Source organism: Schistocerca cancellata, chromosome 1, assembly GCF_023864275.1.
Source record: "Schistocerca cancellata isolate TAMUIC-IGC-003103 chromosome 1, iqSchCanc2.1, whole genome shotgun sequence".
Classification (NCBI taxonomy): Eukaryota; Metazoa; Arthropoda; class Insecta; order Orthoptera; family Acrididae; genus Schistocerca; species Schistocerca cancellata.
This window is the reverse complement of record NC_064626.1, coordinates 912,410,544-912,424,768: the sequence shown is the minus strand read 5'-3', so window position 1 is coordinate 912,424,768 and position 14,225 is coordinate 912,410,544. Positions and strand designations below refer to the sequence as shown.

The 14,225-nt window shown below is 39.6% G+C and overlaps 1 protein-coding gene across 1 annotated transcript in view; it reads left to right on the top strand.

Moving 5' to 3' along the window:
• LOC126113877 (venom carboxylesterase-6-like) overlaps nt 1–13,767 on the top strand; it is a 199,815-nt gene extending 186,048 nt beyond the window's left edge. Inside the window, exon 9 of the mRNA XM_049915021.1 lies at nt 11,699–13,767. Within this exon, the coding sequence (XP_049770978.1) occupies nt 11,699–11,903 (205 nt within the window). The 3' untranslated portion in view covers nt 11,904–13,767. The remainder of the gene's footprint in view (nt 1–11,698) is intronic.
• The last annotated feature ends 458 nt before the right edge of the window (nt 13,768–14,225 follow it).

Genomic DNA, 14,225 nt, shown 5'->3' with positions numbered 1-14,225 from the left:
CTCCCCATGACAGGTCATCATCAGTAAATTATCTACAAATAAGGTCAACTGACTCCTCAGTTCTACCCCTAGGACTGAGTCCAGCGCAGAAATAAACACTACTGAAATAACACTGAGCCTGGATTTGATAACTGTATCCTGCAGAAAGGTGGTATACTTCCTCTATTATGTTGGTAGAGGCACCTGCCAATATAAAGGTTTTAGATCAATTCTTATGATATCAAAGTCCATGAAATGTTTTTATTGATTCTTTGATGTTTTCTGTATGAGTACTCATGGGTATTATGATTTTGTATATGACAATTGGTACTGAGAATAAGTCATGTCTTTCCTCTTGACTTCAGTCCCACTAAGAGTGGACTACAATAGGGACTGGCAAATGGTTCTGTTTAGACTCACTTGAACTTTCCTGTACTTTCTTTGTTTACAGCTTTATTTTGTGGACACAGGAAGGGATAGAAGATATGGCAGAAAGTTTAACATGGAAAAACTTCCAGATGACATTTATATACTCATATTATTTCAAGCTTCTCCTCAAACTCTTGTGAATATCGTGTCAAGAGGCCAAATAGCTGTTGCTTTTGCTGGTTGGTAAAGTTCTATGGCTCTGATATATTTGCAATACTAGTGTTGTGGCTCCAAGTACCTTAATAACATGCACCAGAAGCTTTTGTGTCCTGGGATGTTCTTCGAAAATAAAATTGATCCATAAATGTTGGCAGAATTGTTTGTGGCTACCATCCATCCATAACAACTCAGCCTGAGTTCTGTCTCCATCAATCAGTAAAAAACTTTGCCTGTAGAGAAGTCAATTTTTTGTCCTCACAAATAAAGTCAGGATCCAGAATACAATCTTTCAACTACTAGAAATGGTGCATTAAGTAATTGTGTTTTCTAGTCTATTATCTGAGTCTGTATTCTTACTTTTCTTGGTCGCATGCCTACTGCTACAACAATGTTCCAGTTGTGTGCTGGAAAGACCATCATCTTGGTTTCCAGAATGAGCTTTTCACTCTGCAGCGGAGTGTGTGCTGATAGGAAACGTCCTGGCAGATTAAAACTGTGTGCCGGACCGAGACTCGAACTCAGGACCTTTGCCTTTCGCGGGCAAGTGCTCTATCATCTGAGCTACCCAAGCACGACTCATGCCCAATCCTCACAGCTTTACTTCGGCCAGTATCTCATCTCCTACCTTCCAAACTTTACAGAAGCTCTCCTGCGAACCTTGCAGAACTAGCACACCTGAAAGAAAGGATATAGCGGAGACATGGCTTAGCCACAGCCTGGGGAATGTTTCCAGAATGAGACTTTCACTCTGCAGCGGTGTGTGCACTGATATGAAACTTTCTGGCAGATTAAAACTGTGTGCCAGACCGAGACTTGAACTCGGGACCTTTACATTTTGCGGGCAAGTGCTCTAATATTTGAGCTTGGGTTATCTGATACTTTATTAAAAAAGCTTGTTGTGATCACATTCTACATCTACATCTACATCCATCTCCGCAAGCTACCTGACGGTGTGTGTCGGAGGGTACTTTGAGTACCTCTATCGGTTCTCCCTTCTGTTCCAGTCTCGTATTGTTCGTGGAAATAAAGATTGTTGGTATGCCTCTGTGTGGGCTCTAATCTCTCTGATTTTATCCTCATGGTCTCTTCACGAGATTATGTAAGAGGGAGCAATATACTGCTTGACTCCTCGGTGAAGATATGTTCTCGAAATTTCAACAAAATCCCATACCGAGCTACTGAGCGGCTCTCTTGCAGAGTCTTCCACTGAAGTTTATCTATCATCTCTATAATGCTTTTGTGATAACTAAATGATCCTGTAATGAAGCACGCTGCTCTCCGTTGGATTTTCTCTATCTCTTCTGTCAACCCTATCTGGTATGGATCCCACACCAGTGCAAACAGTGGGCGAACAAGTGTACTGTAACCTACTTCCTTTGTTTTCGGACTGCATTTCCTTAGGATTCTTCCAATGAATCTCAGTCTGGCATCTGCTTTACTGACGATTAATTTTATCTGGTCATTCCATTTTAAATCATTCATAATGCCTACTCCCAGATAATTTATGGAATTTACTGCTTCCAGTTGCTGAACTGCTATATTGTAGCTAAATGATAAAGGATCTTTCTTTATGTGTTTGCAGCACATTACACTTTTCTACATTGAGATTCAATTGCCATTCCCCGCACCATGCATCAATTCATTGCAGATCCTCCTGCATTTCCATACAATTTTCCATTGTTACAACCTCTCAATATACTACAGCATCATCCACAAAAAGCCTCAGTGAACTTTTGATGTTATCCACAAGGTCATTTATATATATTGTGAATAGCAACAGTCCTACAACACTCCCCTGTGGCACACCTGAAATCACTCTTACTTCGGAAGACTTCTCTCCATTGAGAATGACACGCTCCATTCTGTTATCTAGGAACTCTGCAATCCAATCACATAATTAGTCTGATAGTCCATATGCTCTTACTTTGTTCATTAAACGACTGTGGGGAACTGTATCAAATACCTTGTGGAAGTCAAGAAACACGGCATCTGCCTGGGAACCCATGTCTATGGCCCTCTGAGTCTCGTGGATGATTAGCGCAAGCTGGGTTTCACACGGTTGTCTTATTTTTTTAAACCCATGCTGATTCCTACAGAGTAGATATCTAGTCTCCAGAATAGTCATTATACTCGAACATAATATGTATTCCAAAGTTCTACAACTGATCAACATTAGAGATATAGGTCTATAGTTCTGCATTTCCAATCTTTTGGAATGTTACGCTCTTCTAGAGACCTACGGTACACTGCTGCAAGAAGGGGGCAAGTTCCTTTGCGTACTCTGTGTAAAATCAAACAGGTATCCCCTCAGGACCAGCGGCCTTTCCTCTTTTGAGCGATTTTAATTGTTTTTTTATCCCTCTGTCCTCTATTTTGATACCTACCATTTTGTCAACTATGTGACAATCTAGAGAAGGTACTACAGTGCAGTCTTCCTCTGTGAAACAGTTTTGGAAAAAGACATTTAGTATTTCAGCTTTTAGTCTGTCATCCTCTGTTTCAGTACCATTTTGGTCACAGAGTGTCTGGACATTTTGTTTTGATCCACCTACCGCTTTGACATAAGACCAAAATTTCTTAGGATTTTCTGCCAAGTCAGTACATAGAACTTTACTTTCGAATTCATTGAACACCTCTTGCATAGCCCTCCTCACACTACATTTTGCTTTGTGTACATTGACTGACACACCTGTGTCCAAAATAATTGTGGCTGGAATATCCTCAATCATGGCCATAATGGCATATTGTGCAATTCCTAGTTTCACTTGTTCACATCTGTAGAGTGTTCCTCTATCCTAGGTGCCACTAAGTTACAAAGGGACTGCTCCTCTGTGGCTGGATGTTGAGACTATGGGAGGTGGTGGGTGACTGGAAAGATGAGGCACGAGAGACTTGTTTATTACAAGGTTGGGGTAATACCTATGGTCTGTAAAGGCCTCAGTGAGACCCTCAGTATAGTTGGAGAGGGACCGGTGGACACTGAAGATGTGATGGCCACAGGTGGTTATGCTGTATGGAAGGGACTTCTTGGTATGGAATGGGTGTCAGCTGTCGAATTGGAGGTATTGCTTGTGGTTAGTAGATTTGATATGGATAGAGGTACTGATGTAGCCATCTTTGAGGTGGAGCTCAGCATCTAGCTCTGGGTTGAGTTGGACCAGGTGAAGCGAATGGGGGAGAAGCTGTTGAGGTTCTAGAGAAATGTGGATAGTGTGTCCTCACACTTGAACCAGGTCGCAAAGACCTCATCAGTGAATCTGAACCAGGTGAAGGATTTAAGATTCTGGGTGTTTAGGAAAGATTCTTCTAGATGGCCCATGAATAGCTTGGCATAGGAAGGTGCCATGCAGGTGCCCATAGCCATACCACGGATTTGTTTGTAGGTAATGCCTATATCCTATATTCCCATAACTCTCCTGGCCTCAACCTTCATTAGTCATTGCCCTCACTGATCTAGCCCCTTCCCTGTTCCCATTCCAGTACTACACAGTCATTTATTCCACCAATCATCCAGTCTCTTTACTTCTCTACTTTTCCGCTACCACCTCTTTCCTGCATCCTCTGTCTATCCTCCCAACTACACCAAGCTACCTTACCCTCTCTCCATATCGTTCTTGCATGCTCCCCAGCAGCACTTCACCGTCCCCAACCCCTACCCTGCTATCCCTCCCCCACACTGACCCTGCCTCCTCCTTACCCCCATCCAATTGTCTCTCCATCATGCACTGCTGCAGCTGGTCATAGTCTGGCTTCAGTTGCCAGAGATTGCCTCATGTGTGTGTGAGTTGTGATTGCAACGGTGTGTGTGTGTGTGTGTGTGTGTGTGTGTGTGTGTGTGTGTGTGTAACATTCTTTATGTTGTGCCTGTCTGCGACTCAGTGTCTCAGCTATATGGTGAGTAGCAACTACCTTTTCATAATACATTCCATCCTGGATTTTCCATCATTTAAGTTGTGACATCTTAATAGATACTTCAAAATACCTTTATTTCTTCAGATGCTGTATTTAATGATTTGCCAGTATGCATGAATGACATCTGGCTTGTACATGTGGGGATCAGTTCAAAAAGCTCTGCTGTGATGTACTTTATAAAGTTCTTGTGTGGCTGATGATCTTTTCGTTCCCAAGTTGCTTCTTCAAATCTGGAGCAGGTGACAAGGGTTCAAACACACTTGTATGGCACCAAGAGGCATTACTCCATTGATTTGGCAGAAGTAATCGTGGATCCATCATGTATCAGTCATCATGAAATGACAAAAGTACAGGTCCTATGTCAATAGGTTGGTCAAAGGTCATGTCAACCTCAACACTGCTTGACACATCAAGTTATGATAGATTTTCATGAAAATCAAATGGCTTCTCCAGCTCATGACGTATTGCATCTTCTGGCACTGTTTATTGACTTTCTTATTTTACCTTCCATCAAGTAATTATTCTTTTAGTATTACCACTGTTAATATTTATTGTTATTACTGAAGCTACTTCACATATTATCATTCAAAAATAGTAAAAAGTGCCAGACCTGATAACAAATTACTGCTGAATATTTACAAGTGAGCAAACTTCTTCATGAGATACAAATCCACTGTGTCATATATGACACACATGTGAAACTCATGCAACACAATTTTGGGAAGTTCTGTTATAATGCTACAAGTGGCCAATATTACATTAACAGTCTGGTGACAGTAAAATAGCACTGGTTTAAGGTAATTAGGTCATGAATAAAAACACACCATTAACAGAATTTCAACATTGTTTTGCTGTTCTTCTTGTGCAGATGATAGATAAACATTATCTGACTTCAATAACGGACAACACAGAGAGATAAAAGTAGCTGTGATTGGTTGTAATAGCTCTCAGAAGTGGGACTACTATTGGCATGTGTCTCTTTGGTGTTAACATGTACTCTGTTTTCAGACAAATATTACCAGTTCTGTGTGTCACATATGACACGCGGGATGTGAAGAGGTAGTGGTGCACTTTGTAACTACATCATGATGCATTTTGCTTATCCAAATTTAGAGAAATGCTTTACCCACTAATATTTGTCATTTTTCTACATCTTTTGTAGTTTTCATGCTGTCATCTTCTGAAACCCTGGAGGTACTTACAAGTCACACTTTATGTTTCTATGGATTATCTTACCAGTTTTGTAATAGGATAAAAATTTTCTGACTGTCAGGATGCTGCATGCTATCTCACATGGAGAGTTGGCTACAGACATTGAAGTAATATGAGGTGTGCCCTGAGATAGTGTTATAGAATTTTTGCTCTTCATGTTGAACACAGCTTACTTTTACTTACACTCTCAGGCGTTTTGCAACTTATGACATATCTTTGAAAAAATTCTAATCATAAAAAAATTCTTAGTTCTTTACGAGATGTCAGCCTAGAACAGACTGACTACTAGCCTTTAATATAGAGAAATGCAAATAATTTACTCTTTGTGAGACGTAAGCAGGGTGTCTACGACCCAGGACAACCGGGAGATCCGGGAAAAACCCGGGATTTTTTTCATCCGGGAGAAAACCGGGAAAAACCCGGGACATTTTTAGAATTCCGGAAATTTTTCATTGTTTTAATTTTCAGTTAAATTTTTGTAATTTTGACTAGTAAGAACCGAACCACTAACAAAGTTTATTACTGTATCCCGCTACTGCAGAATAATACTTCAACAATAAAACATAAACGAGAGAAAAAAACGAAAATAACTTAAATTGCAAAGGAAATGCGCCATATACAGCGACGACACAAGTGCTCATGCAAGCGTCTGCCGATTGAAAATGTGTCAAAGGCTTTAGGAAGACTATGCAGTGCTTCATAACAACAAATTGCCTCTAATGAGCGTGAAGTCGCAACTGTTTACATTCGATTCGTTTTAGCAGTTAACGTGCGGGCTCATGCGCATGCGCAGTAGAGTCACGTTTGAGTAGTAGATTCTCCCACTTCCGTCAACAGGAATGTGGCTGTTGGCTGTGCAAGCAGTCGCAGCAAGCAGCTACAGGGTGTTTCAAAAATGACCGGTATATTTGAAACGGCAATAAAAACTAAACGAGCAGCGATAGAAATACACCGTTTGTTGCAATATGCTTGGGACAACAGTACATTTTCAGGCGGACAAACTTTCGAAATTACAGTAGTTACAATTTTCAACAACAGATGGCGCTGCAAGTGATGTGAAAGATATATAGAAGACAACGCAGTCTGTGGGTGCGCCATTCTGTACGTCGTCTTTCTGCTGTAAGCGTGTGCTGTTCACAACGTGCAAGTGTGCTGTGGACAACATGGTTTATTCCTTAGAACAGAGGATTTTTCTGGTGTTGGAATTCCACCGCCTAGAACACAGTGTTGTTGCAACAAGACGAAGTTTTCAATGGAGGTTTAATGTAACCAAAGGACCGAAAAGCGATACAATAAAGGATCTGTTTGAAAAATTTCAACGGACTGGGAACGTGACGGATGAACGTGCTGGAAAGGTAGGGCGACCGCGTACGGCAACCACAGAGGGCAACGCGCAGCTAGTGCAGCAGGTGATCCAACAGCGGCCTCGGGTTTCCGTTCGCCTTGTTGCAGCTGCGGTCCAAATGACGCCAACGTCCACATATCGTCTCGTGCGCCAGAGTTTACACCTGTATCCATACAAAATTCAAACGCGGCAACCCCTCAGCGCCGCTACCATTGCTGCACGAGAGACATTCGCTAACGATATAGTGTACAGGATTGATGACGGCGATATGCATGTGGGCAGCATTTGGTTTACTGACAAAGCTTATTTTTACCTGGACGGCTTCGTCAATAAACAGAAATGGCGCATATGGGGAACCGAAAAGCCCCATGTTGCAGTCCCATCGTCCCTGCATCCTCAAAAAGTACTGGTCTGGGCCGCCATTTCTTCCAAAGGAATCATTGGCCCATTTTTCAGATCCGAAACGATTACTGCATCTCGCTATCTGGACATTCTTCGTGAATTTGTGGTGGTACAAACTGCCTTAGACGACACTGCGAACACCTCGTGGTTTATGCAAGATGGTGCCCGGCCACATCGCATGGCCGACGTCTTTAATTTCCTGAATGAATATTTCGATGATCGTGTGATTGCTTTGGGCTGTCCGAAACATACAGGAGGCGGCGTGGATTGGCCTCCCTATTCGCCAGACATGAACCCCTGTGACTTCTTTCTGCGGGGACACGTGAAAGACCAGGTGTACCGCCAGAATCCAGAAACAATTGAACAGCTGAAGCAGTACATCTCATCTGCATGTGAAGCCATTCCGCCAGACACGTTGTCAAAGGTTTCGGGTAATTTCATTCAGAGACTACGCCATATTATTGCTACGCATGGTGGATATGTGGAAAATATCGTACTATAGAGTTTCCCAGACCGCAGCGCCATCTGTTGTTGACAATTGTAACTACTGTAATTTCGAAAGTTTGTATGCCTGAAAATGTACTGTTGTCCCAAGCATATTGCAACAAACGGTGTATTTCTATCGCTGCTCGTTTAGTTTGTATTGCCGTTTCAAATATACCGGTCATTTTTGAAACACCCTGTAGATACTTCCGGGAAAAGGGGGCGCCTAATTCACATTCCTGAGGGGAAAAAAACTTGTTTCACAAAGCACCTAGCATCTAGCGCACATTTGCCTATCAATTAGGCATATGATTTTGAAACGCTTCTCTGTTGGTATTTGAACACATTTTAAGTTGATTTCTGAATGAATCATAAGCTGACTTTTGAATGCATGCATAGTGTACGTGATGTCTCTGTCAGGAGAATCCTCGTCGCATCTAGAAATAAACTTTCCACAGACAAAAGGGGACGGGGCTATACGAGCTGAGTGGAGTAAAGCCGAATGGATGAATGGCAATCGCTGTCTGATTATGTGGCTGATTGGGTGTGGGAATGATCAGCGTTGTTATAATTACTAGCGAAATCCATAGATTCATACTATCAGAATGGAAATAAACGACAGACAGGAATAACAGGTGAGAAAGATTATGTATTATCTTCTCGGTGTGTCCAAGAAAATGAAGTTTTGACAGAAAATGTTTGGCGAGATCGCTACACTAGTAAGGACCAGTAGTACAGTCCCCGGCTACTAGCCGCTTAAGTTCTATTATGGAAGTAACGCGGAAAACGTGTTGTACGAACTCGTAACAACGAATAACCGGAAAATAATTGCGGGAGAACTAAACCAGTGATTCTGGCAGGGTTAGTGAAGTTAATCGGCGAACAGATTTTGACAGTGGCAGCAATAGCTACAGAATTGGCGATGACAGGATTGTTTGTTAGAACGAGGACGGAGAAGAAACGAGGACATCACACAAATTATGGAAGAATAAGACAGTTCCAAATTTATATAAAAATTTCGTAATGCTAGTTTTCGATGTCATGCTAGAGAAGTTGGTGCATATGAATGAAACGTGAAACTATTTCCTAACATAAACCTTTTTGCTTGTAGTAGGCCTAATAGGCATTTGATATTGATACTTATTGGATTATATTCTGTCGTGTTATAAAAATGACCGTTTGTGCCAAAGCAGTCTCGTTTGTTTGGTGTGTTACAAAATTGCTGCCGTATTAGAAAGGCCTATTTTGTTTTATCTAGCAGACAGTGACAAAATAGACGTAATCAGATCGAGAAACTACACCAGTCTTGGGTATTATTTGTATTAACAGCTTTTTCAGTATTAGATAACTACATTTCGATTTTCCATACAGCAAAACGTTTGACAAACTTTGATGAGGTAAAAGATTCTTTCACAGAAAGGAAAACACGCCATGTAAAGCTGTAGCAAGATTAGAGAGAAAAAGATGCTAGGAGCTAAGGTTTGAAGAAATGTGTAATTTCTTGCTTATCTCTTGTCAGTACTGGTTTTATATATCCTATATTTAATTTTATGACACACAAAACAGCAAGTTATTAACTAATGGGCAATGAAGAGTTCAGATTTTCCGAAGAGTTCTTGTTCTCTCGATTACAAATAATCCCATCCGCTATTAATTGCGAGATTTTTTTTTAAGAGAGGCAGGCTGCCAAATCGGCCGACTGGGAGCAGGAGAGGCACCACAGGACATTTCAATTTCCACTCTCCTGAATATAGTTTGGACGTGCAGTAGAAAAGTGCTTTATGAAGAGGCATGGAACTGCTCTTGGGCATACTTAAGACCAAATAATATGTCTTACATTTCCTCGAATACATACGTTTTATGTTTCAGACTTTTCAGAAAGATGTGCGCTACAAGATGAACATATTTTGAAAATTCGATTTTTTTTAGTATTGACCTGGTTCGCAAATGTCGTAGATCCGGGGCTGATGCGCAGAGCAATCTGAGCTATAGTGGGTAGTCTCCACGTGACCCGTGTTTACGTTCAGTGATTTTGCTGTTTCCCCTTCGTTTACTCTCACGTCAAATGAAAACAAAACTGATATCCGTGGCCGGGAGCTATCAAGTGAATTAAAACACATTCACATAATTACTAAAGGCTGAAATATGTCATTAGTGTCAGATTTGATTTTATTTCCACCTTTCTGACAGTCAAGCATTAATCGCCTTGCGGAACAATGAAGTTATTTTTGTCTGTTTGCTAAAGAAATTTGACTTTTGCTAATCTATTCCGCAGAGGCAGTCAATGTATCTGAAACGAAATGTTTAATTCCACAGTACAGTTTCAACTGTTCGCTGCATTTCAAGTGCACGTTTTCATTTTCTAGCACGTATGGCATTATGCCATAATAAAGAACCAAACATGATATAATACAGTACTGGTGCTCCAAGAAAATTTACATCCTGAAAACCACACTTAAAAGCTTAATATCAGGTCGGGGTCTACGGTACTTCATTGGGAATCTGGACATACGAGTGTGCCTTTAAGTATGCACTTTAAATGTGCACATTTTAATATGGTTCACGAAATTCCGATGCTCTTGCAGTATCATCTGTCATTGATGATCTTTTACACGTACGTACATACGGGCTTCCTACGTCATGATACCTACCCAAGCGCGGTGTCGCCTGTTACCTGAGCTCTCTGGCAACTCCTAAAACGAACCTATTTGTAACAGGTCGCGGGAAAATATTACGATTGATGGTTTGAAAAGCGTTACTTTCAAAGTAAATATCCTTTTACGTAAGTTGAATTACGTACAAGAATGGACCGTGAATTTATTAAATCACAAAGCGTTTGACTCTCATTTAAAAATCACGTGTCTGATGACGAGCCATTTAGAAGCATTTCGAACCCTCGAACCCTGAAGATCAGACATTTATGTCATTATTAAAAATTTTACAGGCACATTTGTATGATATCTCTTAAAAGTTAGAAGTGTGGTATCCTTTGACTACAAAGTACTGAGTGACACTAGAGTCAGTCATGTCATATAATTGTTTGGTCAGAAAACTTTGTAGACACATAATGTAGAACAAGAACATAGGTTCAGTTATAGGTGAAGCAAATGTAGGCTACAAATAGTTGAGGGTGTAACAGAATTGTTGAAAAAATATTAACTGACAGACACTTGAAGAAAGACACTCTAGACATCATAAGAACCTGCTTAAAAAACCTCCAAGAACCATCTTTCTGAGCAGACGCAATGGATATTCTGTAGCCTCAAAGACATCTACCCTATGGAGCCTATAGAGATAAAATTAGGCAAATATGGATCACATAGAGATGTACCTACACTTCAGCTGTGAATGAAGAAGTACAAGTTAGTTTTCACTGAGTGGAATGGAATTTATTTTCAATAAGAAATGGAATTGTAATTTCTAATTAATTGAATAACTACTCTATACTGTCCAAAATTCTATTAAGCTGGCTATGCAGGGTGACTACGCGGTCTCAGGCACCTTGCCACAGTTCGCATGGCTTCCCCTGTCGCTGGTTCGAGTCCTCCCTTGGGCATGGGTGTGTGTTTTATCCTTGACGTAAGTTAGTTTAAACTAGATTAAGTTGTGTGTATGCCTGGGGACTGATGACCTCAGCAGTTTGGTCCCATATGAACTTACCACTACCACTGTTTATTAAGCTCTATATTTTATTAGACACTGAAAGATCCAGAATTAGTTAACATTTCATAAAAAAGTTATAATATTACTAAATCTCTTTCATTGTATATGTTATAGGGATTCAACATCAAAAAAGAGAAATATCACTTGGCCAGCTGTAAGAGGAAATGCTAAGGATATTGACTATCTGCAAATTTCTGGATACAGTGACATTGCGGCAGCAACAAGTTATGATCTTGGGAATCGAGAGTTCTGGGATTCCTTAGGAATTTTGGAACCACAAATGCTGATCAAAAAAGAACACAAAATAGATGAACTCTAATAGATAAATTGATGTAAATGTTCAGTGGTAATCATCAACTGTCCTCAGATATTGTAAATTGAATATCTCCACCTAGCAGCTAAGGATGAATTATCTCGTTTGCAAAGAAGAGCACTAAATGTAGAATGTTTTATCCTGGCTACTTCATGAAACTGAAAAACTCCTGTTCAGATCATCAGTAGGTCTATTTTTGCAAATATAAACAGTATTGGTTATGATGCTGGCACACTATAGAAATGTGAAAAAAAATGTTCTTTCCCTCTATGTAGAATAGTATGAAGATTTTTTTTCCCCAAATAAATTTACATGTTTATTGTAATTTTTATGAATATTGCCCATACATACTTGAATGTCTGGGCTACTTGAAACACAAATATGGTTGTATTTCACTGCTTATTGCTACTGTTTATTCATTTTGATTATCCAGTTCACACATTGTATGCCATTAATATTTTGGATATTTTTAATCTCCTTGCAAATTACTTGTGGTGTTAATGTCTCAGTATTTTGGTACAAATAAGACACTATTCCTATTAGTGAAGTTAATGAGAATGCTTGAGTTTTTAGAAGTTTTCATTATTATTTATTGAAGGATCTGCATTTCAAATTACTCGTGTCTGACTGTGATTCATGAGTTAGTCCCTAAACAATTTATGTGTTAATATATTCATTGTCCATGGAAGTACTGATAATTAATGGTGCACCTAACTTCAGTACTCATCAAAAATGTGTTTTTTTATTGTCACTCATCTAACAATTGGATAACAGCTATATGAAAAGAATAGATTACTACTCACCACATAGAAGAGTCACTGAGTTACACACAGGCCCCTGTACTGGGAGACAGTGGCCATGTGTATGTGAGTTATGCTCGTGGGAATGTGTGTGTGTTTTCTACTTCAGAAGAAGGACTTCTTTTGTCCAAATGGCTATATGTTCAGCAGCCTTTTTCTTTGAGCCTGTCTGCAGCTCAACTATGTGGCGAGTAGCAGTTTATCCTTTCCATATTCTTTACAGTCATCTCTGAGTGATGGGTCTTGATTCATACTTTCTCAGTTACAGTTACATTCTATAAAGACAATTGTATTTACATTCCAAAATGAAATTTGTGCTCCATTTTGGAGTTCATCTTTATCTGACTGTAATATTGAGAATGAATTTTTCGCTGTGCAACAAAGTGTACCCTGATATGAAACTTCCTGGTAGATTGAAGTTGTGTGCAGGAGCAAGACTCAAACTTGGGATCTTTGTGATTCCCTGCAAAAGATAAAGCTGCCAAATTCAGGCCTTAGACTGGAACACAGGTTTAATCTCCTGTGAAGTGACTGTAATGTTTCATAAACCAATGATCTTCCACTTTCTAAGGCAAAAAGTCAACCCCTCATTGGTTGCTGAAGGCTCATCAATGCTGTAAAGGTTAATGAGGGATTTAAGTGTCATTACAATTAATTATTTTAGTGAAGAAAAGCTGTCACAGAAGTCATATCTAATTAAAAGATTAATTTTAGTGCATCTGGAGCTGTATAAGTGTTAGCCTACATGTGTTTAACAAAATTATCAGATAGTAATAATATTGTATATATCAATACTAACAGCAAAAAGGCTCATTATTTTACTACCTGTAACCTTAGTGAATATTTTGTAAAGAGCAATTTAAAATTTATAATCAATTGAGGTAACAAAATAACTAACTGCCTTGAAATTTCTGTACCCTTTACACTTGTGTAGAGAATGCAGTCAAACTATTCTCATTCTTTACTAAAGTCTCAGTTAAGTTACATATGAGTAACAGTATCCTTTGCTGTAGACTAATTACTGTGAAGCGTGCCTAACCTGAGAAAGTGGCATAAGATCAGATAGCTAATACCCCAAAGCCATTTGGAGCTTAAGTATTTAATCTAGACATTGTCAGATTTAGTAAAAGATCATTGTTTAACTGTGTACAATATATTATTCCTGAAAAGTCATAGCTCAATACCCTTTAATGATAAGTTCTTTACAGAAATAGTCATACCAACCCATTCCTGACCCACTAGTTGTGGAAACATAGAAAACAAAGATTATCTGTGGAAAAGCAGCATGAATGTTTATTGAAATACTGCAACTAACAATATTATTCATACAACATAACTAATTTTGTCCAATGCAAAGATAAATTTAGTTTTTATATCACAACTGTTCATGAATCAATGATTCCACTTTCTCCATATCGATCATCCACTTTAGTCTGCCACATAGCATTCACCAGTGCTGTTTATAGGTCAATGTTATGTGCAAATGTAGCTTCAGAAGTCCATGGAACCATCCTGCTGCTGGATGTGT